This window comes from Salvelinus sp. IW2-2015, linkage group LG32 (genome assembly GCF_002910315.2).
Source record: "Salvelinus sp. IW2-2015 linkage group LG32, ASM291031v2, whole genome shotgun sequence".
NCBI classification, from domain to species: domain Eukaryota; kingdom Metazoa; phylum Chordata; class Actinopteri; order Salmoniformes; family Salmonidae; genus Salvelinus; species Salvelinus sp. IW2-2015.
Genome location: NC_036871.1, coordinates 24,106,812 through 24,132,214, shown reverse-complemented (window position 1 = coordinate 24,132,214; position 25,403 = coordinate 24,106,812). Strand labels below are relative to the sequence as shown.

Sequence of the window (25,403 nt, the reverse complement as noted above, 5' to 3'; positions counted from 1 at the left end):
TATTCTGTTAGCTATTTATCAGTCTTATTGCTTGGGGATAGAAATGATTAAGAGCCTGTTGTACCAGACTTGATGCACCGGTACCGCTTGCCATGCGGAAGCAGGAGAATAGTCTATGGCTTCGGTGTGGGAGTCAATTTTCCAGGCCTTCCTTTCACACCGCCTGATATAGATGTCCTGGATGGCAGGGAGCGCGGCCCCAGTGATGTACTGGGCTGTCCGCACCACCCTCTGTAGAGCCATGCGATCGAGGGCGGTGCTATTGCAAGACCAGGCAGTGATGCAGCCAGTKAAAATGCTCTCAATGGTAGAGCTGTAGAACTTTGAGGATTTGAGAGCCCATGCCAAACTCTGCGTGTGTGTTTGGACCATTTTAAGTCTTTAGTGATTTGGACACCAAGGAACTTGAAGCTCTCGACCTGCTCCACTGCAGCCCCGTCAATGTGGGCATGATCCCCCCCCCCCTTTCCTGTAGACCACCATCAGCTCCTTGGTCTTACGTTGAGGGAGAGGTTGTTGTTCTGGGAGCACACTGCCAGGGCACTGACCTCCTCCCTGTAGTCTGCCTCATCGTCGTCGTCGATCAGGCCTACCACCGTTGCGTCGTCAGCAAACTTGGTGTTGAAGTCGTACGTGGCCACTCAGTCGTGGGTAAATGGAGAGTACAGGAGGGGACTAAGCACACATCCCTGTGGGGCCCCTGTGTTGAGGGTCAGCGCGGTGGAGGTGACGTTGCCTACCCTCACCACCTGGGGTCGGCCCGTCAGGAGGTCCAGGATCCAGTTGCAGAGGGAGGTGTTCAGACCCAGAGTCCAAAGCTTGGTGACGAACTTGGGAGGGGACAATGGTGTTGAACGTTGAGCTGTAGTCAATGAACAGCATTCTCACATAGGTATTCCTCTTATCTAGGTGGGTGAGGGCAGTGTGGAGAGCAATTGAGATTGCGTCATCTATGGWTCTGTTGGGGTGGTATGCAAATTGGAGTGGGTCTAGGGTATCTTGGATGGTGGAGTTAATATGTYCCATAACCAGCTTCTCAAAGCGCTTCATGATTACAGAAGTGAGTGCTACTGGGCAGTAGTCATTGTGGGATGAAGCCTTAGAGTTCTTGGGAYCAGGAATGATGGTGGTTAGCTTAAAACATGTGGGGATTACAGACTAGGACAAGGAGAGTTTGGTGTGTGTCTGTCTGTATGTGTGTGTGTCACTCACATCTTCTTGGATGTCGATGTCACTCATCAGTCCTTTATTGTCCAGCTCCTCCTGCATGCTGGAGATGGCAGCGTTGTTCCCTGGTACTCTGTAGATCCCAGTGTACTCCAGCCCCCTCTCCTCTACCAGRTTACAGCACACCTCCACGATGAGGGGAACAAACTACACGGCATAAAGCCTTTAGCATTATACATATTGGATGAATCAAGAAACAAATAAATAGATACCCCTTTTATAAACATGAAGTAGAACTTAAACCTCGCAAATGTAAGACCATCAAAGGGGAACAAAACACATGCTCAATTCATTCAACATCATTTCCACCATGTCTTTCTCACATGTGAACACACGCACTCTCTCACTTACCCTGTTGGTCTGTGCAGATGGGCAGTCATCGAGGCGCACCCCAAAGGTGACCCCAGCTGTGGCCTTCTTCTCAAAGGGCTTCCTCATGATGCCGGGGATGCCCCTCCTCCAGGCAGCCTTATCCCGTGGAGGACTGGAGTCATCTGACAGAACACACACAAAGCAGCCGTGTCAGAGCTAATCCACACTAAAGATACACACTCAAACCACACTAGCTACTGGAGGGTCAACKGCTGCTTCTGCAGACAGCCAAAGATAAACATTTTCAATAACATTTCTACATGAAGGCCTACCATATGTACTGTCTACCGTTGTCGTGTAATGTGCACCTTTACTGTGTAGAATAGCTACAACGTCGGCACTATGCACTCCTCTTCAGCTGTTTGTAAAGGACACAGCATGTCTACTGGTGGTAAATGTAATCCCTTGCTTTAAGCCCTTTGTTGTAATCTTACCCCTCTCTCCTGTTTTGGGTGAGTGTGGGCTCTTGCCTTCTCCCTTCCCCCCCAGGAGGGTGTGTCTGATACTGAGGGACTGCCGGGAGGTTTTAGGGGAAGGCTCAGTCTTGGTGCTGGGGGCACTGGATCCAACACAGAGACAGATATTCTAGTACATTCAATAATACRATGTGTGACTTTAATGGCTTGTGCATAGGAGTGGGTCTAAAAGGACATTGCATTGTGGGTCAAATAAAGAGGGCATGTGTCAGGCTGCATACCTCATCATGGTGTTGTACTCTCTGATCTTTCTGCTGATCAGGTCCTGGCTAGTTATACCAGCATTCTGAAACACATCATAGACAACAAAGTCAGTCCATGTAAAGAATCAAACCTAAAGGGTTAATCACTGATCTACCGTTTGTGTACGTGGTCCCGTGTGGCTCAGTTGGTAGAGCATGGCGCTTGCAACGCCAGGGTTGTGGGTTCATTCCCCACGGGGGGACCAGGATGAATATGTATGAACTTTCCAATTTGTAAGTCGCTCTGGATAAGAGCGTCAGCTAAATGACGTAAATGTAGAGAGTTTAAAGTGTATACGATTTAGTAGTTTACCACACTGAATCCTGTTTGTGCTATTTAGAAGTCATGGGCTGGTCCCCAGTAGTGAGACTCTGTGGGAGACTGAGACCACAGACAAAGACACAAGGCTAACTGAYAAGGGGCAAACAGCTGAACAAGCAAGTGCACTGTTAGCTCATTTCACAGGCCAACAGACAAGTTACCATACAACCAAGATGAGGTGATAGAACAGCAACAGTAAAACATTCTTGTTAGAGTCCAGCAGGGGATGTTTTGTATTTTCTGTAGCCTAGTGATATCATACATACAGTAAGCATGAGTAGTCAAGGGGTAGTTTCCCCAGACAGTTTAAGCATAATTCTGGAGTAAAATACATGTTCAATGCTTTTTCAGGAATAGGCTTAATCTATGTTAGGGAAACTGTCCCTAGTGTTAAAATGGTTTGACATTGTTACTTTAAGGCAGTAGTAGTCAGTCTACCCACAGAACAGGAACACCAAGGCAACCGGACAAACTCTTCATAGCAGTTAACCCAAGGGGAGGAGCGGTGAACAAAGATGGTTTAGTCTCTCTGTCCAAAATCTATTGTTTCTTCTAGTGACCAAGGACAGTGACTGGTGTAAATGAGATCCAAGAAGTGCAAATGCAGGCTACTCACAAGTGACTGCTTCAAAAAAAGGACACAGGCATTTCAAACAACTGCCGTGAGGTAAGGTTATGACCTGGGCACCTGAATCTTGGTATAAATGCWAGCTACTGTATGTGAGTCACTTTGGATAAAAACATGTGCTCAGCAAAGAATGATTKAATCTAAGATTGGACACCAAGGAATTGAAACACATTACAATGACATCGTGTGATTATGATGAGATTAGTAATGCAGTAGATTAAAGCGTAGCATCTTTCCCAGAAGAACCRACCTCATCATCCAGATTACTATTCTCCTGGATGACTCTGATCCAGGACAGCATGTCATCCCTGCCCTCCGCCTGGAACAGGTACTCGCAGTGCGACGTGGTCAGCCGCAGCACGTTCTTGCGTTTTGTGTCGCTGTAGGAGATGTCAATCAGGCAGGCCTTGATGCTGATTGGCTGTGGGTTGTCGTCGGACTGGGAGTGGGAGGAGGCATGAGAGACGCCGTRCTTCTTGTCCTTGTAGAGCGTGAGGGCGTGGCCTCGCAGCACAGCATACATCTGCTTCCACGACCTCGAACCCCCGCCCACACGCTACAGAGAGTTGGGGAGAGAAAGAGCGAGCGAGAGAGAAACGTTGAGATAAGGCTCTGCGTGAAGATCAAAATTTTTGCAGTGTGGGGGTGGGCGTGCATGTTTTCTTTTTCACACTATTGTGGATATTTTTYTTTCACATTGTCCTTTCCAGCATCTATGGTGGATTGTAACCAGACTAGCACAGTAGACCTCCACATGATTTGACAATATACAAACATATACCTTGCTCTTCTCAGTGTTGAGCTGCCTGAAGTTGAGCCAGCCTTCTTTAGAAGAGTCACTGAAGATATCTGAAGAGGAGTCCCTTCTGGAACCAGAGTCATCAGACGACTTGTGTCCATCCAGAGCCTACACACACACACACACACACACACACACACCAATAGGAGTATCAGCAGAAACAGCGAGCCTGTACTCTTAAAGAGCGTCAATCCCCAGGAGTCTCAGGAGCATCAAAGCCTGACTACCGCAAAAAAATCACAGACAGGTGAGTTCATTATGGCTGAGGAAATCAAGATAAGCCAAAAACCACACAACACATCCTGTCAATGTGATTAGAAAACATTTCAAAGGCACAGGGAGAGTACAAAGACTGAATTAAAAACAAATGTAATAAAAGTAGCAGCTTGTCACACCGTTAGGCACTCAATGTGGGGAAAAGCAGAATACCTTAATCATAATAGTCCCTAGCAATTTAACAGACATTATAAACACAGCCAACATGTCATGGATAAACCAACCCTTTACAGTTGTTATAAACACAGCCAACATGTTGTGGTTAATTAACCCTGGATTGATCCGTGTCCTCACCTTTCTTAGGCCTCTCAGTCCAGGCATGTGTTTACTGTTGGACCGGCTGGAGACCGAGAGAAGGAGGGGGACAAAACGGCAGATATTAGGAGGATGAACAGAGAACCATTGGAAAAAGAGTATCATGAGAAATAAGACCAGGACTTACCCTCTGCCTTCCTCTCTGTAGTTATCCAGACCCTCGTCACAGGATTTGGACCGCTCTTGTTTGGTCGAAGCATCAGACTCCAGGATAGCATTTCTGAGYGACTCTTGAGAACGGAAGATGTATACAACGACAGTGTGAGGGGCTGTGTCATGGCAACAGGGGTACATAAGTGTTTTAAGGAGTCAGGGCAGAGTGATGTTCCAGCTGAGTGTTATTGGTGAGGGTCAGTGGTGGTATTAGAGCTCAATATCACAGGACTAGAGATTCAAATTCGTCCCAWTTTTCTGCCGACTAACTGACCCTCATTAACCAGTCAACAAAGAGTAAAAAAAATTCTCCAACGGCAAAATTACTTGACCAACAGAAAATGCTATCAAATATCTGTATATAATTATGAGATGCGTATGTTTCCGCCCTAACAATGGGAGGTGTCGGCGGGAAGGCAGTCGACAAGCTTAGGCCCAAAATAAGTCCATTGAAACGCATTGGGCTTATTTTGGACAGATTTTGTCGAGAGTGAAACCTTTCGCGTCGCCTCTTCCTCTCTGATACTATGCATGCATACAAGGACCGGACATTTTTTATTATCAGCTTAATGAAAACATGCAACAATAGCAAGCCTATTGTCTTACAGTCAAAATGCTGTAGCCTGTTATTGAACATGCAACTCCTGTAATGAAGCAGATAAAACGTATTTTTCAAACATTTACCCAAATACAATTAGRGGAAAACACAGTTGTAAACAGCAGACCTAATGTGAGCAGTTCCATACGTGACAGGGATGAACATCGCTGTTAGAAACTTAGAAAGAGCAACTACCATGATGGGTTGCTATATGACTAGGATTGTGCCTTTGGCTTCTGGACAATGAAAGAAAGTTGATATGAAAACCAATAGAACAGGAGAGAAATGCTGGTTAATGGCTAGAGGAAGACTTTATTAAATAATTGCCTCCACGTCTCTATGGATGGATTTTCACGAGGCTACTTCGAACAAGGTAYGATATGCCTCATTACTTGAAGTAAAATGATCAGGTTTCAAACAGGTCTACTGCCTTTGCAAAGCTCACATTGCAAAGTGGTGGTGACCACTGACAGTAGGCAGGCTATAGTTATGCCTCCTAATGGCGAATGGGAGACACGCTTTACAAGTTGAGATTGAGAAATAAAAATAGCTCCTTTTTAATTGTGGCCACCAAATTTAACACGCGATCGCATATAGAGTTGTTACATGTTGTGCAGTGACTGAGCTTCCAAAAGCAGGCTTCACTCCAGTAGCCTTGAGGAGCTACTCTGGTGCTATCTGACAGGTGGTAGGCTATTCCGCTCCTCAAACTAGGCTCTGTAAGCTGTCTGACAGGTGGTAGGCTATTCCGCTCCTCAAACTAGGCTCTGTAAGCTGTGCGTGTGATAAATAAAATGCACAAAGACTAACAAAAATACACAGGGCAATTTAATTCCACAAAAATTATGCAAATTAACCTACAGACCGATAAACATGACCGGTCAAATGTATTTTCAGGACAGAATTGTGTTGAAATGCACAGCCCAAAGTGAATGGGATATCTAAGCAATGACACACTGCAAATTTTACTTCAAAGTGATTCGGCACTGATGGAGGAGACATCCTCACTGCTTTCAAGCCTGTTCAAAGAACTGGGTCAATGTCATGCATTCTCAGAAAACAACACAATGGAGGTGGCTGAAACYGAACYGTAGTATTTCCTARATAGTGCAGTACTTTTGCCCATGGGGATGTGGTTAACATTAGTGCACTACATACGGAATAGGGTACCATGTTTCAGATGTCACCAGTGACTGAAACAGACAACAGCATTAACAACACAGCAACAGACAGAACTGTATCTGCACCATAACCATGACAACCAGGAGCCCACCCCCAGAGTACCTCTTACCTTGGTCATGTGACAGCTGTCGGCGAATGAAAGGGCACGGGGAGGTGCTTGGGTTCAGGGAGAGTATGGCTGGAACGCCAGATATCACGGCGGAAGCAGGAATGGACGTGGCCTCATGGTCAACACTAGGGCTAGCCGGCTCGTCTGCAATCACACAACACACACTTCGGTATTACATGATGGACAAACATCATCATCATCATCATCATCATGATCAACCCCATGAACTTCCTTATCATAATGGATTTTTAAAAAGAACTCAGCTTCCTGAGATATTTCAGTTTTGCATCTTCAGCAAGTAGACCACCGCAGCATTAAGAAGTCCCAATGTAACCCTTGCATGGCACTACACCAACAACACGGCTGCTAGAACTGAGGATCTCTCCTGCTCTCTTTCCCTCTCTGACATGTCCCCCTTTTTAAAAGAAAAGTGTGAAACTTAACTGCTGAGTAGTGCAGCATCTCCGACTCCGCCCACCCCTGGCGCTCCAAGCCCAAAACAGCTCAGAGTACAAAGCTGCCCTCTACCTGCACCCGTGGGGGCTTGGGGAACTAAATTTAAAAGCCACTGCCCTAGTTCCTTCTTTCCAGCCTCCCAGGCTACACCCATCTCTCACCTCAACCAGGGCCAAAGAGAAGGGTTGTGAAGGAGCATCGGCAATGTAACCCCATAGGCATTTTTAACTAATATAGGCCTAACCTATAGGCATCTGTTACTAATATAGGCATCTGTCACCAATATAGGCCTACACCATAGGCATCTGTCACTATTATAGGCCTACCCCATAGGCAGTTTCACCCTCTCTGTAGAGACAAACACCCCCTGATGTCTTTAGATCTAGTGTTAAATTAAATACAGCTAGACAACATGGGCCAAATGTACAACAACCCCATTGATGGTGTCTACATCAAAGAGCATACAAAGGAGGTATGTACCACCACCCACTCAACCTTTTGAGATGGAAAATAACAGCATACAAGAAACTGGACTTCTTCTAGGTTACACACGGCCCCCTTCCCCCGTCTGTGGAACTCAACACACCGTCTGGTTCCTCCAGCGTCAGATAGCGAAGCTCACACTCCTGGCAGGCCCTGCACCAGGCCCACTGGTCCAGCCAAGCCCAGGGCCCCAGCCCCATGCCCAGCCTGTCCACCAGCAGCATGCTGCACAGGGAGGGATTACCAGTCCTGGGAGAGGACCGTCACCGCACGTGGCCTGGTCAGAATCAGACTGGCCCAGTACCAGAGCTCCTCACTCTGGGATGGAAAAAACATCCCAGCTTCTCTGGTAGTGGTTGCACTCCCATACAAGTCCTGGAGTTCCATGCAAAGCTCAAAGGTAAAACATTGCAAGATAAATCCTCAACGAGGGATCGCATTTGAAGACCCTCATAACAATATTAGTTGAGACAGTCYAAGTTAAATCCACATTTGAACTCTTTAAACTAAAATTCAGTGGAAGATGGATGACCTTATTCTAATAACACCCCACATTTTTTAAATRCCAATAAAACCCAGACTGAGACTGTCAGCTGTTAGATCCAAGAGGGTAAAGAATGTAACCTTGACCAGAGCATTGGCTAAAGAAGACTAGTGAGCGACCGGCTTTGCCACTCTGGGCCACTGGAATGGAATCTGACCTCACATGGCAAGGAAGGCTCCAACCGTACAGACAGTGGCCTGCTGGTCTTTCAAATGGGTCATTGATGGGAGCCTGAGAGCGGGTCAATCAGACCTCTGTTCTCTGGATCACATCATGGGCACCAGGCCCAGAGTTGTGGTGCTGTGGCTGCCCCATCACCATCCTTCCTCACTGTCACTGCCTGCTTTGTCTGCACCTGGCTTGGCCCTACCTGTTCCACTACCAGCAGTAGCGGTATGGAAGTACCATGACAGGTAGACATGTAACTGCTACATGCTGGATGACACAAAAATACATTTCTAACTGGTTAAATTAAGGTCATCATCACCAGTAAGGCAGGCTGGTATAACTTCTTATGGCTGCAGGGGCAGTATTGAGTAGCTTGGATGAAAAGGTGCCCAGAGGTYCCCAGAGTAAACTGCCTGCTTTTCAGTCCCAGTTGCTAATATATGCATATTATTATTAGTATTGGATAGAAAACACTCTGAAGTTTCTAAAACTGTTTGAATGATGTCTGTGAGTATAACAMAACTCATATGGKAGGCAYAAACCTGAGAAAAAATCCAAGCAGGAAGTGGGAAATCTGAGGTTTGTAGGTTTTCAACTCATCGCCTATCGAATACACAGTGGGATATGGGTCATTTTGCACTTCCGAAGGCGAATGAGAGGATTGAGTTAGGTCTACCATGACCTGAACATGCGCTGACCATGCACGTTCATGTGAGAGCGAGCTCTGTTCCATCGCACTCTGAAGACAAAGGAATTCTCCTGTTGGAACATTATTGAAGATTTATGTTAAAAACATCCTAAAGATTGATTCTATACATCGTTTGACATGTTTCTACTGACTGTTACGGAACTTTTTGACATTTCGTCTGCTTTTAGTGAACGCACTTCGTGACTTTGGATTTGTTTACCAAACGCGCTAACAAAAGTAGCTATTTGGACATAAATGATGGACATTACCGAACAAATTTGCATTCTGATGATCATCAAAGGTAAGTGAATATTTATGATGTTATTTCTGACTTCTGTTGACTGCACAATATGGCGGATATATTTTTGTCTTGATTGGGCTCTGAGTGCCGACCTCAGATTATTGCATGGTTTGCTTTTTCCGTAAAGCTTTTTTTGAAATCTGACACAAGCGGTTGAATAAGGAGAAGTGGATCTAAAATTCCATGTATAAACACTTGATCTTTGATCAACAGTATTTCTGCAAAATCACCGGATGTTTTTGGAACTACTGAACATAACGCGCCAATGTATACTGAGATTTTTTATATTAAATATGAACTTTACCGAACAAAACATACATGTATTGTGTAACATGAAGTCCTGTCATCTGATGAAGATCATCAAAGGTTAGTGATTCATTTTATCTCTATTTCGGCTTTTGTTGACTCCTGTCTTTGGCTGGAAAAAGGCTGTGTTTTTCTGTGATTTGGCGGTGACCTAACATAATCGTTTGTGGTGCTTTCGCTGTAAAGCCTTTTTGAAAACGGACACTGTGGTGGGATTAACAACAAGATTACCTTTAAAATGGTATAAAATAGTTGTATGTTTGAGGAATTTTTATTATGAGATTTCTGTTTGAATTTTGGCGCCCTGCACTTTCACTGGCTGTTGTCATATCGATCCCGTTAACGGGATTGCAGCCCTAAAAAGATAACAGAGATGATGGGGACATAAGTGCTGTGGGGAGGGGCGTTCACAAGAAATGTGAGTGATAAAATTACATTGTCTCTAATAGGCAAATCGTCTATTGAAAGGCAAATTCAAGAACAGACTTTAATCATTTTAACAATGCCTTCAGTAAGTTTGGTAACACAAAGTGCTTTCCGGGACATAGACATGTCTTTTATGGGCAGAAAGCTTAAATTCTTGTTAATCTAACTGCAGTGTCCAATTAACAGTAGCTATTACAGTGAAAAAAAGACAATGCTATTGTTTGAGGAGAGCGCACAACAACAAAAAACTTGTATCATGGCAACTAGTTTGATACATTCACCTCTGAAGGTAAATATWGTACTTACATTCAGTAATCTTGCTCTGTGTTTGTCATCCTGAGGGTCCCAGAGATAAAATGTAGCATAGTTTTGTTTGATAAAATATATTTTTATGTTCAAATGTAGGAACTGGGGTCTACATTTTGACCCCATTGCTGTCTCTGGCTCCACACCCACCCCGCCCAGCTATCTAGGTTTGAAAGTTAGTGTATAAGCTAATTATTCATCATGTATGACATTCATGGGAGTGAGTAAACTTAAATGTTTTATTACCATATCATTTTTGTATGTTCTCTATAGTTATGTACTTGAAAATGTATCAATTGACAAATTCGGCACATTTGGGTAAACTCAATATAAAATATTGTGCAGTAATGTAATTCTTCACTGGAACAGTCAAACTTTGCACATACACTGCTGCCATCTGGTGGCTAAAATTACATCTAGACTCCTATCTGAAAGTATGCCTTTTCTCTTCCATTTCAAAGATGGAACAAATTATCTTATCTTTTACCATATCTAATGTGTTATATTCTCCCACATTAATTTCACATTTACACAAATTTCWAAGTGTTTCCTTAATGGTATCAAGAATATGCATATCCTTGCTTCAGGTCCTGAGCTACAGGCAGTTAGATTTGGGTAMRTCATTTTAGYKAAAAAAGAAAGAAAAAAAGGGTACGATCCTTATTAAGATCGTCGCTTGAAAAAGCGCAATAGTACTGTTTGTCCATTTTGAGAAGCTGTAGCCAGTATACACTTAATCAAAATAGTCAGAATTAATCTAAGATAAATCAAGAATTCTGTTATTAATTTTGAAGTTTTTGCAGGAGATTTTACATCTAATTCAGTACCCCTGTATATAGCCTCATTATTGTTATTTTATTGTTGCTATTTTATTTTTTACTTTAGTTTATTTAGTAAATATTTACTCTTGTTTTTCATAAACTACATTGATGGTTAAGGGCTTGTAAGTAAGCATTTCACGGTAAGGTCTACTCAAATTGTATTCGGTTGTATTCGGCGCATATAAAAAATAAAATGTGATTTGAAGCTCAAATTAGATCTGAATGTCTGATGATGAATTGTTTAGTGGAAGTTGCTGRCGCGTATCCCTCTGCGGCAGTGGTACAATACAACAGGCCTGGCTGGCTCTACGACCAAACTCTAGCTAACTTCTGTCSCATGGGCCATACTAAAAATCACTATGCCTCATCTCTGCTGCCTCACTATGACCCAGTTCCAGAAAACACKCACCTGTAGAATGCACAATGTTCTTCAGCGTCCTTCCAGAACACTAAGTGGATCAGCAAACAGGCGTGGCCTACCTTACTGATCGCACTTACTGTGTGGCCCAGTAAAATATGATGTATTTTAGCTAGAGTACACCCTGACCCAACTTTTCAAATCAGTAATAATACATCCATGTCTTAGCTGTCCACAAGATTGAAGAAAAACACGTATGACTGACTCTTGAAACAAAATAACTTGCATATTGCAGGTTGTGAGCTCAGTGTAATGACAGGATAGTCAGAACAGMCTACATTTTCATCCCACTGTCCCTTTAAGGAAAAGTTGTCTAATTCAGCTGTTTATGAAATGCTAAAAATGCTGAGAGAAAAGCTTTATCAGCAAAATGAAGAGGAGATAAAAGGAAAATGCACAAKATAACAKATTTTACACACAGGCTTTAGCGGGAGTGACATTTAGAGCACTTCTTATGAGGACAAGTGTTCAAATCACCATCAACATCATAGATTAGGTTGTGGGCGTGGCAGAGGGCGCAGTCCCCTAATTTTCAGAGAAAAATGTTTAGAGGCTCCCCATCTTGGAGGTGTAGACCGCATGTTGCAGTTTTAAAGCTAATTCCTGCAATTCTATGCATTTTGCCATGGCTGTGTTCTCTTGCTCATACATAATAACAAAATCTATACCGCTAAATTCAATGTTTTAATTTTTTTTTTTTCATTGACCATTCGGTAAGGTTACTATTGCAACCGTGGACAACATTTTCCCGGGAAGCCCAATTCCCCATTCAACCACTGGCGAGATCCCTTCACAATGATCTCAAACTGTGTTTCTAATACACAATGACATTAAAACAGACTACCCCTTGCTAATCAGGAAACTATTGGGTATATTGTGGTGGACTGCCACNTGATCTCAAACTGTGTTTCTAATACACAATGACATTAAAACAGACTACCCCTTGCTAATCAGGAAACTATTGGGTATATTGTGGTGGACTGCCACTACAATTGCTTCACAGGAACCTGGTAAAATGTTGTTTGTAGTGTAGCTAGCCCCTGAATAGCTCTGAATTAACTATCAGCATGCAGACGAACAGACGAGACTGTTTCAAGGATATCTATATTATATCTGGTAACAGCATGGAGAAAGCAGTGTGATGGTGTGGGGGTGCTTTGCTGGTGACACTGTCAGTGATTTATTTAGAATTCAAGGCACACTTAACCAGCACAGCCATTCCATTTGGTTTGTGCTTAGTGGGACTATCATTTGTTTTTCAACAGGACAATGATCCAACACACCTCCAGGCTGTGTAGGGGCTATTTAAACAAGAAGGAGAGTGATGGAGTGCTGCATCAGATGACCAGGKCTCCACAATCACCCAACCTCAACCCAATTGAGATGGTTTGGGATAGGTTGGACCGCAGAGTGAAGGAAAAGCAACCAATAAGTGCTCAGCATATGTGGAAACTCCTTCAAGACTGTTGGAAAGCATTCCAAGTGAAGCTGGTTGAGAGAATGCCAAGAGTGTGCAAAGCTGTCATCAAGGCAAAGGGTGGCTACTTTGAAGAATCTAAAATATATTTTGATTRGTTTAACACTTTTTTGATTCCATATGTGTTATTTCATAGTTTTGATGTATTCACTATTGTTCTACAATGTAGAAAATAGTAAAAAGAAAGAAAAACCCTTGAATGAGTAGGTGTCTAAACTTTTGACTGGTACTGTATAAAAAAAAAATCAGCAAAAAAAGCAACGTCTCTTTTTCAGGACCCTGTCTTTCAAAGATAATTCGTAAGAACCATTGTAAAGGGTTTAAAAACTGTTTCCCATGCTTGTTCAATTAACCATAAACAATTAATGAACATGCACCTGTGGAACGGTCGTTAAGACACGAACAGCGTACAGACGGTAGGCAATTAAGGTCCCAGTTAAGAAAACTTAAGACACTAAAGAGGCCTTTCTACGGACCCTGAAAAACACCAAAAGAAAGATACCCAGGGTCCCTGCTCATCTGCGTGAACATGCCTTAGGCATGCTGCAAGGAGGCATGAGGACTGCAGATGTGGCCAGGGCAAAAAAATGGCAATGTCCGTACTGTGAGACGCCTAAGACAGCGCTACAGGGAGACAGGACGGACAGCTGATCGTCCTCACAGTGTCAGACCACATGTAACAACACCTGCACAGGACCGGTACAACTGAACATCACATTTCTGCGGGACAGGTACAGGATGGAAACAACAACTGCCCGAGTTACACCAGGAACACACAATCCCTCCATCAGTACTCAGACTGTCCGCAATAGGCTGAGAGAGGCTGGACTGAGGACTTGTAGGCCTGTTGTAAGGCAGGTCCTCACCAGACATCACCGGCAACAAAATCGCCTATGGGCACAAACCCACCGTCGCTGGACCAGACAGGACTGGCAAAAAGTTCTCTTTACTGACGAGTCGCGGTTTTGTCTCACCGGGGGTGATGGTCGGATTCGTGTTTATCGTTAAAGGAATGAGCGTTACACAGAGGCCTGTACTCTGGAGCGGGAGCGATTCGGAGGTGGAGGGTCCATCGTGGTCTGGGGGCGGTGTGTCACAGCATCATCGGACTGAGCTTGTTGTCATTACAGGCAATCTCAACACTGTGCGTTACAGGGAAGACATCCTCCACCCTCATGTGGTAACCTTCCTGTTAGTCACATGTCTGTGGAACTTGTTCATTTTAGGTCTCATTTGTTGAATCTTATGTTCATACAAATATTTACACATGTTAAGTTTGCTGAAAATAAACGCAGTTGACAGACTTTTTTTGCTAAGTTTACATATAGATTTTTTTTTATTACACAGTTTGGACAAAGGCGAACTGAGAGATTATTATTATTATTTTTTAACTCTTAGGTGGCCCGCCAAAGGATTTCAATGGTAAAAAAAAAACCTCTACACTCCCTGCCTGCAACCAAAGCTCCTTAACAACATACTGTACATCTAGCCAAGGAGATTGATCAGGTGGTAAACATGGGCCAGGTATAAAATAAAATAAATATACTATAAAACCATGTTTCTAAATCTAATGATTTGTCATTTCTCCCCAGCAATTTCCCCTCCCATTCTTATCTGTACTGACGAACTGCTGCTGCTACTGGCCCCCTAGTCTACTATTTTCTCTGCCTTCATGCCTGGTGCTTCTGGTGCCATGGAGACTGCACAGTGCCATGGTGTTAGAGCTCTCTTACCGATGAAATGGATAGAGTCATCGCATGTGTCCCAAATGGTACCCTATTCCCTATAAAAATGTACTACTTTTGAAGTATAGTGGTGTACCAAATAGAGAATAGGAAGCAAATTTGGACGCAACTGTTAAGTTAGTGTTCGGCCTCTTACCGATAAAGGGGATTGAGTCGAGGGACTCCTCCAGGTTGCTGGAGGAGCATGAGGTCTGGTCCTTCTCCTGCTTCTTGCTCAGCCGCCGCATGTGCATCTCCCGCCGTGCATCGTTGGGCAGCCAGCACACTGCGTCCGCTGCTGACTCCGAACCGTCCTCCTCGTTCACCGCCAGGATGTAGGAAGGGTGGCGCAGGGGGCTGGGGTTCTTCAACGACCCAGGAGGCTTTTCCCTGAGGACCACGCCCAATTCTGAYGCCGAGGGGCCGCGACCGTTCACCTGGGCCTGGGGCTCTGGGCGAGGTGGGTGGTGGTGGGAAGTTTTGAGGATCCCAAGCCTCTGTGGTCTCTGATGGGAGGCGGATAAGGACGAGGACCTATGGCCCACCACCGCTGCCACCTCTCTCCCTGGCACCTCCCCTGCCAGCTGCATGGTCTCCGCCCGCCCCCTGCTCTGGCTCACATGGTTCACACCTTTGACTCCAGCTCTTTGGTCGGTTGGGGAGGACTCCAAGGTAATAATCTTCCCCAGGTGAGAGGGTCTGTCTTGGGTCATATTAGGAGCGCRGTGAGGCTGGTGCTGGAGCTGCTCTGGTCCTTTAGCATAGAGGGTAGGGTTGGGCATTGGCGTTCCCCGAAGGCTGTCCCTACCGTACCCTGCAGGGGGTCGGTGATGGACAGCCTGTTTGGAGAGGCTCTGCCTGCTGGGGCGTGTACCCTGGTCCAGCCTGCTAGCGTAGCCCCGTCTATCCACCATGGGCCGGKCCAGCTCCACAGAGTCCACATAGTCACAGTCAGAGGAGCGAGCCCGGGCCTTGTGTGTTAACCCATCCTGGGACACACTACGAGGAGGCCAGTTCCTGGGGTGAACCCCCCGCTCTGCCATACTCATACGGTCCTGGGAAGAGCTGCGGGGGGGCATGTGGTGGAAGGGGGGTGGAGGTCCATGGTAGGCGCGGTCGTGGGAGGTGCTCCTGCGCCGGAGACCCTTAGGGTTGGGGCCCCAGCCACCCCGGGGGATATGGTGGGAGGAGTTGAAGGTGTTCTGGCTGGCGGCTCGCAGGCTTTCTAATCTCTCCTGGATGGTCCGGCTGCCATAGGCGTGGATACTCTTGTTATCGATGTACTCCCTGTAGGTCTGGTATGTCCGCCAGTCTATGTTTTGGTGAGAGACGYGGTTGGGGGAGTTAGAGTTGGGTGGGTAGTGGGGTAGCGGGGCACTGTAATTGAGTAGGCTCGCCCCAGAGGGGTAGATGTCTGTTTTCCGTGGCAGGGGGTAGTGGGACACAGACCCAGGACGCACTCTGATGAGGCCAGGGTCAGGGGGCCCTACCATGCTATAGTCTATTCTGTGTGCTGGTCCTATACGGCCCAGCTCTGGAGGAACTACCACAGTCCTCACGCTGTCATTGCGCATGCACACCGCAGTCTGGGATTTGGGGTACGGGTGTGCAGGAGGAGGAGGGGAGGGGGGCACAGGAATCTCCATGCGGTACCCCATGTCTGGTGGTGTTGCCCCCTGGCATGCTCCCTGTACCCCCACTCCAACTGGGGAGGGGGTATCTGTAGCCTGGGCCATCCCCGGGGGCTTACAGTCTACACGAGGGTAACATATGGGGGGCGGCTCGGGGATGTGACGGGCGTTTCCACTGTAGGCACAGCGGCTTCGGAGGTACGCATCCTGGGAATAGGCCTGGCGAGAGAAAGATGAGAGGGTAAGATACAATAACATTGTCCACTGGTCCCAATTCACTCCCTACCCCTTCTTCCCCTTGGCCCTAACCCTTCCCCTTGGCCCTAACCCTTCAAAGTTTGCAGATTTGTAGAGTGGAAGCAATATGATGGAAGTTTTACGCTACACTGCCTCGATCTATCTAGACTAGACCCTTCAAATCTGAAAATATAGAAGAGCAAGGGCAAACAGGAAGGGGTAGTAGGCAAAATGGAATCAGCAATGTGTGTAATATTCAACATTGCATTTCTAATACGTCTGGTAAAGAACTGGAGCAGTGAACGTTTACTAATGATAGCTGCTGTGTGTGTGGGTAGGCAGGCAGGGAGCAGAATGTTGTAGTGTGAGTGCGGAGGCGGTTAGCAGGTCAGGAGAGTCACTGGTGTTCATCAGCTCCCTCCATATTTAGATAGCTAGTTCTCTGGGTACTGTTCATCAGCTCCCTCCATATTTAGATAGCTAGTTCTCTGCGGTACTGTCTTCACATCAGCTCCTCCATATTTAGATAGCTAGTTCTCTGGTACTGTTCATCAGCTCCCTCCCCATATTTAGATAGCTAGTTCTCTGGGTACTGTTCATCAGCTCCCTCCATATTTAGATAGCTAGTTCTCTGGGTACTGTTCATCAGCTCCCTCCATATTTAGATAGCTAGTTCTCTGGGTACTGTTCATCAGCTCCCTCCATATTTAGATAGCTAGTTCTCTGGGTACTGTTCATCAGCTCCCTCCATATTTAGATAGCTAGTTCTCTGCTGGTACTGTTCATCAGCTCCCTCCATATTTAGATAGCTAGTTCTCTGGGTACTTCATCAGCTCCCTCCATATTTAGATAGCTAGTTCTCTGGGTACTGTTCATCAGCTCCCTCCATATTTAGATAGCTAGTTCTCTGGGTACTGTTCATCAGCTCCCTCCATATTAGATAGCTAGTTCTCTGGGTACTGTTCATCAGCTCCCTCCATATTAGATAGCTAGTTCTCTGGGTACTGTTCATCAGCTCCCTCCATATTTAGAATAGCCTAGTTCTCTGGGTACTGTTCATCAGCTCCCTCCATATTTTAGATAGCTAGTTCTCTGGGTACTGTTCATTCAGCTCCCTCCATATTTAGATAGCTAGTTCTCTGGGTACTGTCATCAAGCTCCCTCCATATTTAGATAGCTAGTTCTCTGGGTACTGTTCATCTGCTCTCTCCATATTTAGATAGCTAGTTCTCTGGGTACTGTTCATCTGCTCTCTCCATATTTAGATAACAGTCCCAGAGAACTAGCTAACTGTTCACTGTGCAACGAGAGCATGCTGTGCTGCCGCAACATGAGCAAATTACCCAATGATGGAAATGTTTTTCAGGAACTTTATTTCCACTGATTTCTGTCATACAAGATATGTAAGCGCAAACAGAAACAGTCCTATTCTGTCCAACACTACTGAGCCAGCCAGCGGGCATAGCTAGTCAGGTGATCTGTGATTGAATAGAGTGGACAAGAAGCAACAGATGTGTTGGAAGAAAGAAGGAAAGAGACAAGACTGGCATGCAAGACCGGCATGCAAGACCAAACAGTGATATACAGGAAGGTAGCCTATCTGTTTGGTTTACCCACCTTCTGGCTGACAGCACTGGCACTGTTAGAGCGAGACCTGAGACTCACAGAGATAGAGGGGGGRGGAAGACGCCCAGAACCCACAACTGTCCTCACAGCGCTAAACTTAACCTCTGTTATCATACTCCCAGGCAGCTTTTCAACACTCCAACAATGATACCTCAACACTCCTTCCAGCGAAACGCCAGCAGACAATGATCATCACATACAGATTCCATCAATGGTAGATTCCGTATAGCTGGCTGTGCAGCCTTCGTCCATTTGTCAAATGCCTTTCCATATTATTTTTCTCTGTTTGTCTTGCAACTAGCAAGCACAAAAAGTGACACGTCAGAATCAGGTGGACTTTAAACCCCAGCGCCTGGCATTGTATTACGATTGTTACGTAAGTCTCAACTGTATCCACAATCAGTGTTCTACAGGCAATCACTAGACCCTCCCTTCACCAATAGGGCACCAGTGGAGAGTTCACGGGTCAAGGGCCTTTATCAATGTCTGTGTCRGAAATGGCACCCTATTCCCTATATGGTGACCAAACCTAGTGAATAGCTTTCCATTTCAGAAGTAGCCTGGAATTAGCCTACTACCATGGCAATCGAATGAATGACACTACTAACTAGCAAAGCAGCTATGTGAGAACAGTACATTARCTCAACCCATCCTCAAACAAAAACATGACAACATGCGATACAAAGAGAAAATTAGACAGGGGGGAGCACAACATCAACATGTGTGGTGAAGTGGTTGTCATCATCCCTGCTGCAGCTTGCTTACCAGATCAGTGGTCTCCCGTGAAAAAGGCTACCGTTACAGCAGGAGAGAAAACGAGAGCAGTGAGAGAAGAAGAAGAATAGGGAAAAGGCTAGCAGCAGAGCAAATCACACACACAAAAAAAAGAAAGAAAAGGAGAACAGATAAGTGGTAGTCTTGATCACTGATGCCAGGGCTCTGGAGTCAAAGCACTAAAAATCCATCAGAACTGCAGCCACATCGAGGGAAAGCGAAAACGGGGAACGGACGTTGGCCGTGGCAGGACTGTCATATTAGCGATGCCAGCTGTGTGTGCCAGTCTGACCTGGGTGAGGTGTAGGTGGCAGGAGCAGAAGTAGCCTGCTGCCTCCGACAACACCGAGCTCTCCATCTCGCTGTTGCTCCCTCCAGCCGACTGCAGCAGCCAGGTTACAGCACTTACTGGATGAGCTGCTGCCTCCACTCTCTATCTGGTATCGCTCACACTCTCTATCCCTGCCTCCACTATCTATCTGGTATCGCTCACACTCTCTATCCCTGCCTCGCTCCCTCTATCTGGTATCACTCACATGACGGAAGCAGCTGCTTGATTCTACATTCAGCTCAGATGATACTGCTTCCCATCCTCTTCTGCTCTCCTTCTCAGCAGCATCAACCTGTTCACAACTAAGGGGCTGTCAGCTGACTACAGCTGGTTTGATGATCTTCCCTCCCTCTCCCTCACTCAGCGTCTCTCTTGCTAAGCCACTGATTTTACTGCTGTTGACGTGTTCCACTGTAGCTGGTTTTCTGTGTGTGTACGGGAGTCTCTCTCCTCCTCCTCTAGTTAATAATGTCAGCCACCCAGCGAGCTGCGATGTTAATCCTCCAGCCCAGGCACAGCTGCATCAGTAGTGCGATACTCTGCCTCAGCAGTGGCTAGCCTTTTCATACACCCCACTATCCTAGCACTGTGGACCAGCGGCCGCTAGCTAACGCAACAGATGTGCAACACAGCCCAGGGAAGGGGAGAGGGAGAGAGTAGAGAAGTGGGGGATGGGAAAATAGAAGGGAGAGAGGGAGGTGGCTGAGCCAATAGGAAGGGAGAGAAGGAAAGAGGAGGGTAGGGAGAGGAAGCAGAGGGAATAGGTGGATGTTTACAGGCTCTGCTCTTCTATGATGATGTATGCCAGCTTGAGGGGCTCAGGTACTGAAGCTTGCTGTTTTAATTCAGGCTTTCTGTGAAATATCTTAACAGGACAGTTACCCAGTGTATGATCCAACCCCCCCTCATTCCTAGATGGTGTCAGCTGTGGCAAGCCAACAGTGAGACTTGAGGAGTAAGGGAGACAATGAAGGCTCTTAAGATGATTCCACAGTGTTAATTTAAATGACAATACTACTATMCGAGTACTCCTCTTTCTGTTACTTATACACGTATACTCATTACGCACAGATATGTAGCAGCTCAGACAACTGAGTTTACCTTCCTACTGAACCTAGAGCAGAATTCTTATCAGGCACCTCTGGTTGCCAGTAGCTATTGTGCATGAAAAGTTAATGAGAGAGAGTGGAGGCACACYCACGTTACTTTGAGGAGCTAACGTCATGTGGGCTTCCTTCAACTGCACTCAATTCACTGCTACAGTACAGAGACATGCAAGACTAGTCTGTGGGAGGAGAGAGAGACAGAGAGATGGAGGGAGGGAGGTGAAGAGAATGAACTGGCTGCCAAGAGCACTAAACTCCCACAATCTCAGTAGATGTTGTTTATCTCAGTTTCAGATGTGCAAATTTGAGAATGTATCCTACAACCTAAATTTCCCTGCTATTCCGGCATCAATTGAGCTCCATTTGACACCCATCTCTGCCTGCCCCCTGTGCTAATCTAAAATGTCAGCAGAAGGCAAGCTGAACCTCTTAGGCTCTCTGCTCAACTATTTATACCGGACACCGATTTTACTCCATGGCCAATTCCTTTGTAACCTCTCTCTAGCTATTCTGTGCGACAGGGAGCATGTGTCAATGAGTGGCCACAGAGCCTTTGGTAAGGTAAACATTCCAACACGGTGTTAATAGGCTCAGCTGTTAGACAATAGGGAGTTGGAGTCATTAAGCTGATGGGGACAGTTTGTGCTACAGTTGACAACAGCCTAGGTGTGACGGGTCAGCTAGTGTGGTGCAAAAGGGTGGAACCTGTGTTGACACAGCCAACCTCRCTGAATAGAACTGTACTAAGAGAGYTGGTATGCATTAAGATGAACAACTTTTATTAGTGCATGTGGAGTTCACAATTAGTAAGGAACGGCATTCTTTCCTTTCTCTAAAACGTTCTATATTTGACTTATTATTTTGATCTCACCAATGCGAGAGAGATAACAAAAGTTTAGAGAGTCAATGCTTTATGAGTGCCAGTGTTTCCCCTATATGCATTTAGCAGCGGCGCACCGCCTCTACTAAATCATGGCCACTGCAATAAAAACAATTATTGTTATTCTTTTTTTTTTTWTTATTACAGGAAATTAAACTGCTAATTTTCTCTCAGCCCCATGGCAAAATGTGTTGATCAGCCAGAAGACGAATGTCTGAAAACGCTTTCATACAATGTGATTATTTGAAAGAGGAAAAACATTTGTGCACAACATTTTTACAAAAGGTAACGATCAACTCTTGGCTGTGGGTGATTGGCTGTGAAGGCGCAAACCTGGAGTACTGCCTGTCACATGCCTGGAGAGCATGTCTGATGCTGATCCCTGTTGCGTAAGGACATAGTGGGCGAGAAACAGACACCGGCAGGGAGTCTGTAGCATGCTTTAATTTACATATGCATTTATGCCAGTACCCAGCTGCTTAGATTCTAAATCATTTCTCCCCCGAGTAGAAACAATCATCTTGCCTCAGACCTACTAACATGCAACTCTTCTCCATGTCAAAAGTCGAGACTTAAGAGTTTGTGTGTGTTTGTGTGGTGTGTTTGTTTTTTGTTTTTATTAAGTGTGTGTGAGTTTATTAAGTGTGTGAGAGTGTTGATTTCTCAAAGTGACCCTTCAAGCTTCTAGAATGAGGTCAGCCCTGCAGCAGAGAAGCATTAGCAGCACTTGGAGCTCCAGCAGCAGTCAGTGGAGAGGACAGGCTGTGGTGGCCTGGTTATGAGGCCCAGATAGAGCACTCTGAAGGGAGGGGGTTTCATCAGGGTACTGCCCGTCCCCTCTGGAGCAGGACTAGTCTCCCCACATACACCCTTCACAGAGAAACTAGAACTGCTTCACTGATCTAATGCTTGATCACAATAATAGAGACTAAGTTGATGACTTAGAAGTGGAAAGAGACGCAGACAGAAGTACTTCTGTTTTACAGTGGCTAAATATAGGAAGAGACTAAATCACTGCAGTAATGATCTTTACAAACMTACCAGCTGCAGTATGTCTTCATCTTTTGGCATAACACAGAGTTCAAGAAAGGCATCACTGTAATAGAAACACAAAGCCKAAAAAAGGTAAACAATAACAAAAGACAAGCAGGAAATCAGTCACTYACAACAATAAAYGTATTTTTATTTTGAGCCCTCACCTGTTTTGGATCAAGGCTATGACCTGAGAGTAGGTTTTCCCAATGATACTCGCTCTGTTCACCTTTACTATCCTGTCTCCTGTTGACAATTAGAAGGAGAGAGAGGATTAGAAGTTAGACTGGTAATATGTGAGTGACACAGCACTAATGGCAGGTGTATGTGTGTCTTTGAAGAGAGGAACCTGTGCTGGTTATAGGGTAGTAGGCCCTTAGCTCAGTAAGAGGCAGCTTCCCTACTAGGCTGACAGTCAAAGGGGAAGGAGGAAAGGAAACTGATCAGTCATCTGATGTGTGTTTACTATAATTCAGTGCCTGAGGAAGCTGAGCTRTCTGCCTCTACTAACACAACTCCTCAGACAGAAAAATAAAGAAAAAATCTGAGAACACTACTGAGAATCTCTGATCAAACTACTGAGAATCTCGGAGCAAACTGCCCAGCATAGGGTGGACTGAAATCATAATTTACAGATCTCTGGGATTGGACCAACATTAWGTCCAACAGTGCACCATAACTATAGTAGTCCTGCTGTATCGTAGGGGAATACAGTCATGATGATATTCTTTTTCCAAAACTCACAAAATTGCTTTAATATATTGATTCTATAATACAATTACTTCTATGACGTCACCTAGCTATGATAAAGACAYAAACCACAGAGAACATAGGAAGGTACAATTTCAGTGCGTTGCCGTTAAATCAGTTACCTGTGCAGAGTCCAGCTTCGTTGGCAGGACCTCCCTCCTTCACTTGCTTCACAAAGATAGTGTCCATTGGCTCCAGCCTATTCCGTGGTCTCCCTGACAACAAAGACAAAGTGTCATCATCAGCAACCATTAAACACATTCCTCTGGAGGTCACATGGTGGTGACATACCAGATCCGCTCACAACYGTAACACAGTAGTCATTAAATGAATAATCCCAGTCATACTACATATCTGCCCAGATTAGGTACAATAGGATGTTATCATGAAGTGTCTAGAAGGGTAGTAGTCAGATTAATTTCCCTTTAGAAAGGCACATTGTTGACCTCAGCAMACCTACAATACACTACACTAAGAGCAGAGAACACAAACTAGAATGCACCACCCACCCACAACTCTGTTAAACACAACCCAGACTGAGACGCACTCAATGTGAAGCAGCCAGTCCAACAACACACCCCATTAACGGCTACCAGACACAACCCTAAATTGTAGACATTTACTAAGGGGAGAAAGAGTGAGTGTGAGTGAGAGAGTGAGTGAGAGCAAGAGCAACAGGATGACAGAGACAGAGAAAGTGATATATAGTYCAATAGATAAGGAGGAACTGTCACAACATTCAGAGGCATGTGAATTAAAGCAGTGACAGCAGAATAACAGAGTGGTTTGGTTTCTCTSTGTGTCACATTGCCTGTTCCTAATACAACAAAACTAAATGAGAATGATAATGAAGGAATTCAACTGAGTCGGAAAAAGCCTCCTAATATGGTGGGTGAGCTGGTGGGGATWTGGGGAAGGGAAATGAATGCATCTGAGTTTAGTTGGAGAACCTGTTTGCTCATTCTTCCCCTGTCTCCTAGCAGCTGAATAGGAGAGGAAAGCAAAGGAGAGCGAGGGAGTAAGAGGGGGGGGGAGAGCAGAGAGAGAGTTCAGCTGCACAACTCCCACTCCTTCCCAATAAACAAACACAGCTCCAGGCTCACTAGACACAAAGCTCTGTCCAACTACTTATCACTGTGTAAGTTGGTGAATTAGAATGAATAGGAATGTTGTATCTTATGTGGAAGTCTCAGTGAGTACATTTGATATTAAACCGATTATGGCAGTAGGCAGAGTATGGCATTAGTCATGTAAACACGCTACTCTCCTTATCTTAAATCYACGTATAGTCATACTCGAAGTAAACATACACCGKTTAAAACACCTGGTTTTCTGAGTATTTTTTATTTATTATTAGGACATGTAAACGTCTTAAATCAGAGTTATAGATGGGTATCTGATCTGSGCATGTGCTAGCATGAGCAGTGCAAGCTTCCTTCTTTTGCACGAGTGAAGTGAGTTTGGAAAAACGGACWATATTTTGCATACAAACTTTATGTCCGAACTCAGAATCAAATATGCTCCATAAAAATAACATGGTCACTGTGATAAAAACATTTATTTTGATAGCCGATTTTCTGCATTTATCAAAGTCCCATCATGTAGCCTGATTTCATTTGTGGTCACGTAGGGCTGACCCCATTTAGTACAACTGCCAGGTCGCAGTTGTAAATGAGAACTTGTTCTCAACTAGCCTACCTTGTTAAATAAAGGTGAAATAAATAGTCGACTGGTCGATTGTTTGGTCGATCGGCTGTTGGTCGACCGAGATTTCTTTAGCTGACCAGTTGCAAAAAAAAATAAAGAAAAAAAGAAGAAAAATACATTTTTTCATGGTGTAGCCTACAAGACACCAGCCTGATTCGCGCCTTTCTGAGTGGACTAATCCATTGTGGAGGCCGTAGGGGTGGCACAGTCCATGACTAAGACGTGCTAAAACAAAACAAAAGTATGTTTGAATGACACTGAGGTGCAGTGTTGTCACAGCTAATACCGGTTTGCCTGAGGCTGATACAGCGCACAGGTGTTTGTACACATGCATATACACACATACACTCATTCAAATGCACACACGTGTACATACACGGACACACACATGTAAATAGTGCCATACATGCACTCAAACATATTCAGTTGGCCTTGCTGTTATGATTTTTGTTGTCCTTGATGTCTTTTTTTTTTGCATGGATGTTTTCGGTTTTCTTTTCTTTCTCTTTTAT

General features: G+C 45.1%; 1 protein-coding gene across 4 annotated transcripts in view; it reads right to left on the bottom strand.

Annotated features, from left to right (window-relative positions):
• The window catches only part of LOC111957227 (rho GTPase-activating protein 21), a 70,098-nt gene that overhangs the window by 13,023 nt on the left and 31,672 nt on the right, over nt 1-25,403 (bottom strand). For 2 of the 4 annotated variants that reach the window (XM_023978003.1, XM_023978004.1), the window contains exons 5-17: nt 23,307-23,399; nt 22,602-22,680; nt 22,444-22,498; nt 14,975-16,667; nt 6,700-6,843; nt 4,785-4,887; nt 4,637-4,682; nt 4,049-4,174; nt 3,518-3,823; nt 2,297-2,361; nt 2,034-2,158; nt 1,579-1,721; nt 1,213-1,374 (exon numbers count right to left, since the gene is read on the bottom strand). In XM_023978003.1, coding sequence (XP_023833771.1) covers nt 1,213-1,374; nt 1,579-1,721; nt 2,034-2,158; nt 2,297-2,361; nt 3,518-3,823; nt 4,049-4,174; nt 4,637-4,682; nt 4,785-4,887; nt 6,700-6,843; nt 14,975-16,667; nt 22,444-22,498; nt 22,602-22,680; nt 23,307-23,399 — 3,140 coding nt within the window. Of the gene's footprint in view, nt 1-1,212; nt 1,375-1,578; nt 1,722-2,033; nt 2,159-2,296; nt 2,362-3,517; nt 3,824-4,048; nt 4,175-4,636; nt 4,683-4,784; nt 4,888-6,699; nt 6,844-14,974; nt 16,668-18,302; nt 19,023-19,076; nt 20,047-22,443; nt 22,499-22,601; nt 22,681-23,306; nt 23,400-25,403 lie in introns of those variants that run through there. The other 2 variants (XM_070436694.1, XM_023978005.1) reach the window with 2 other exon arrangements.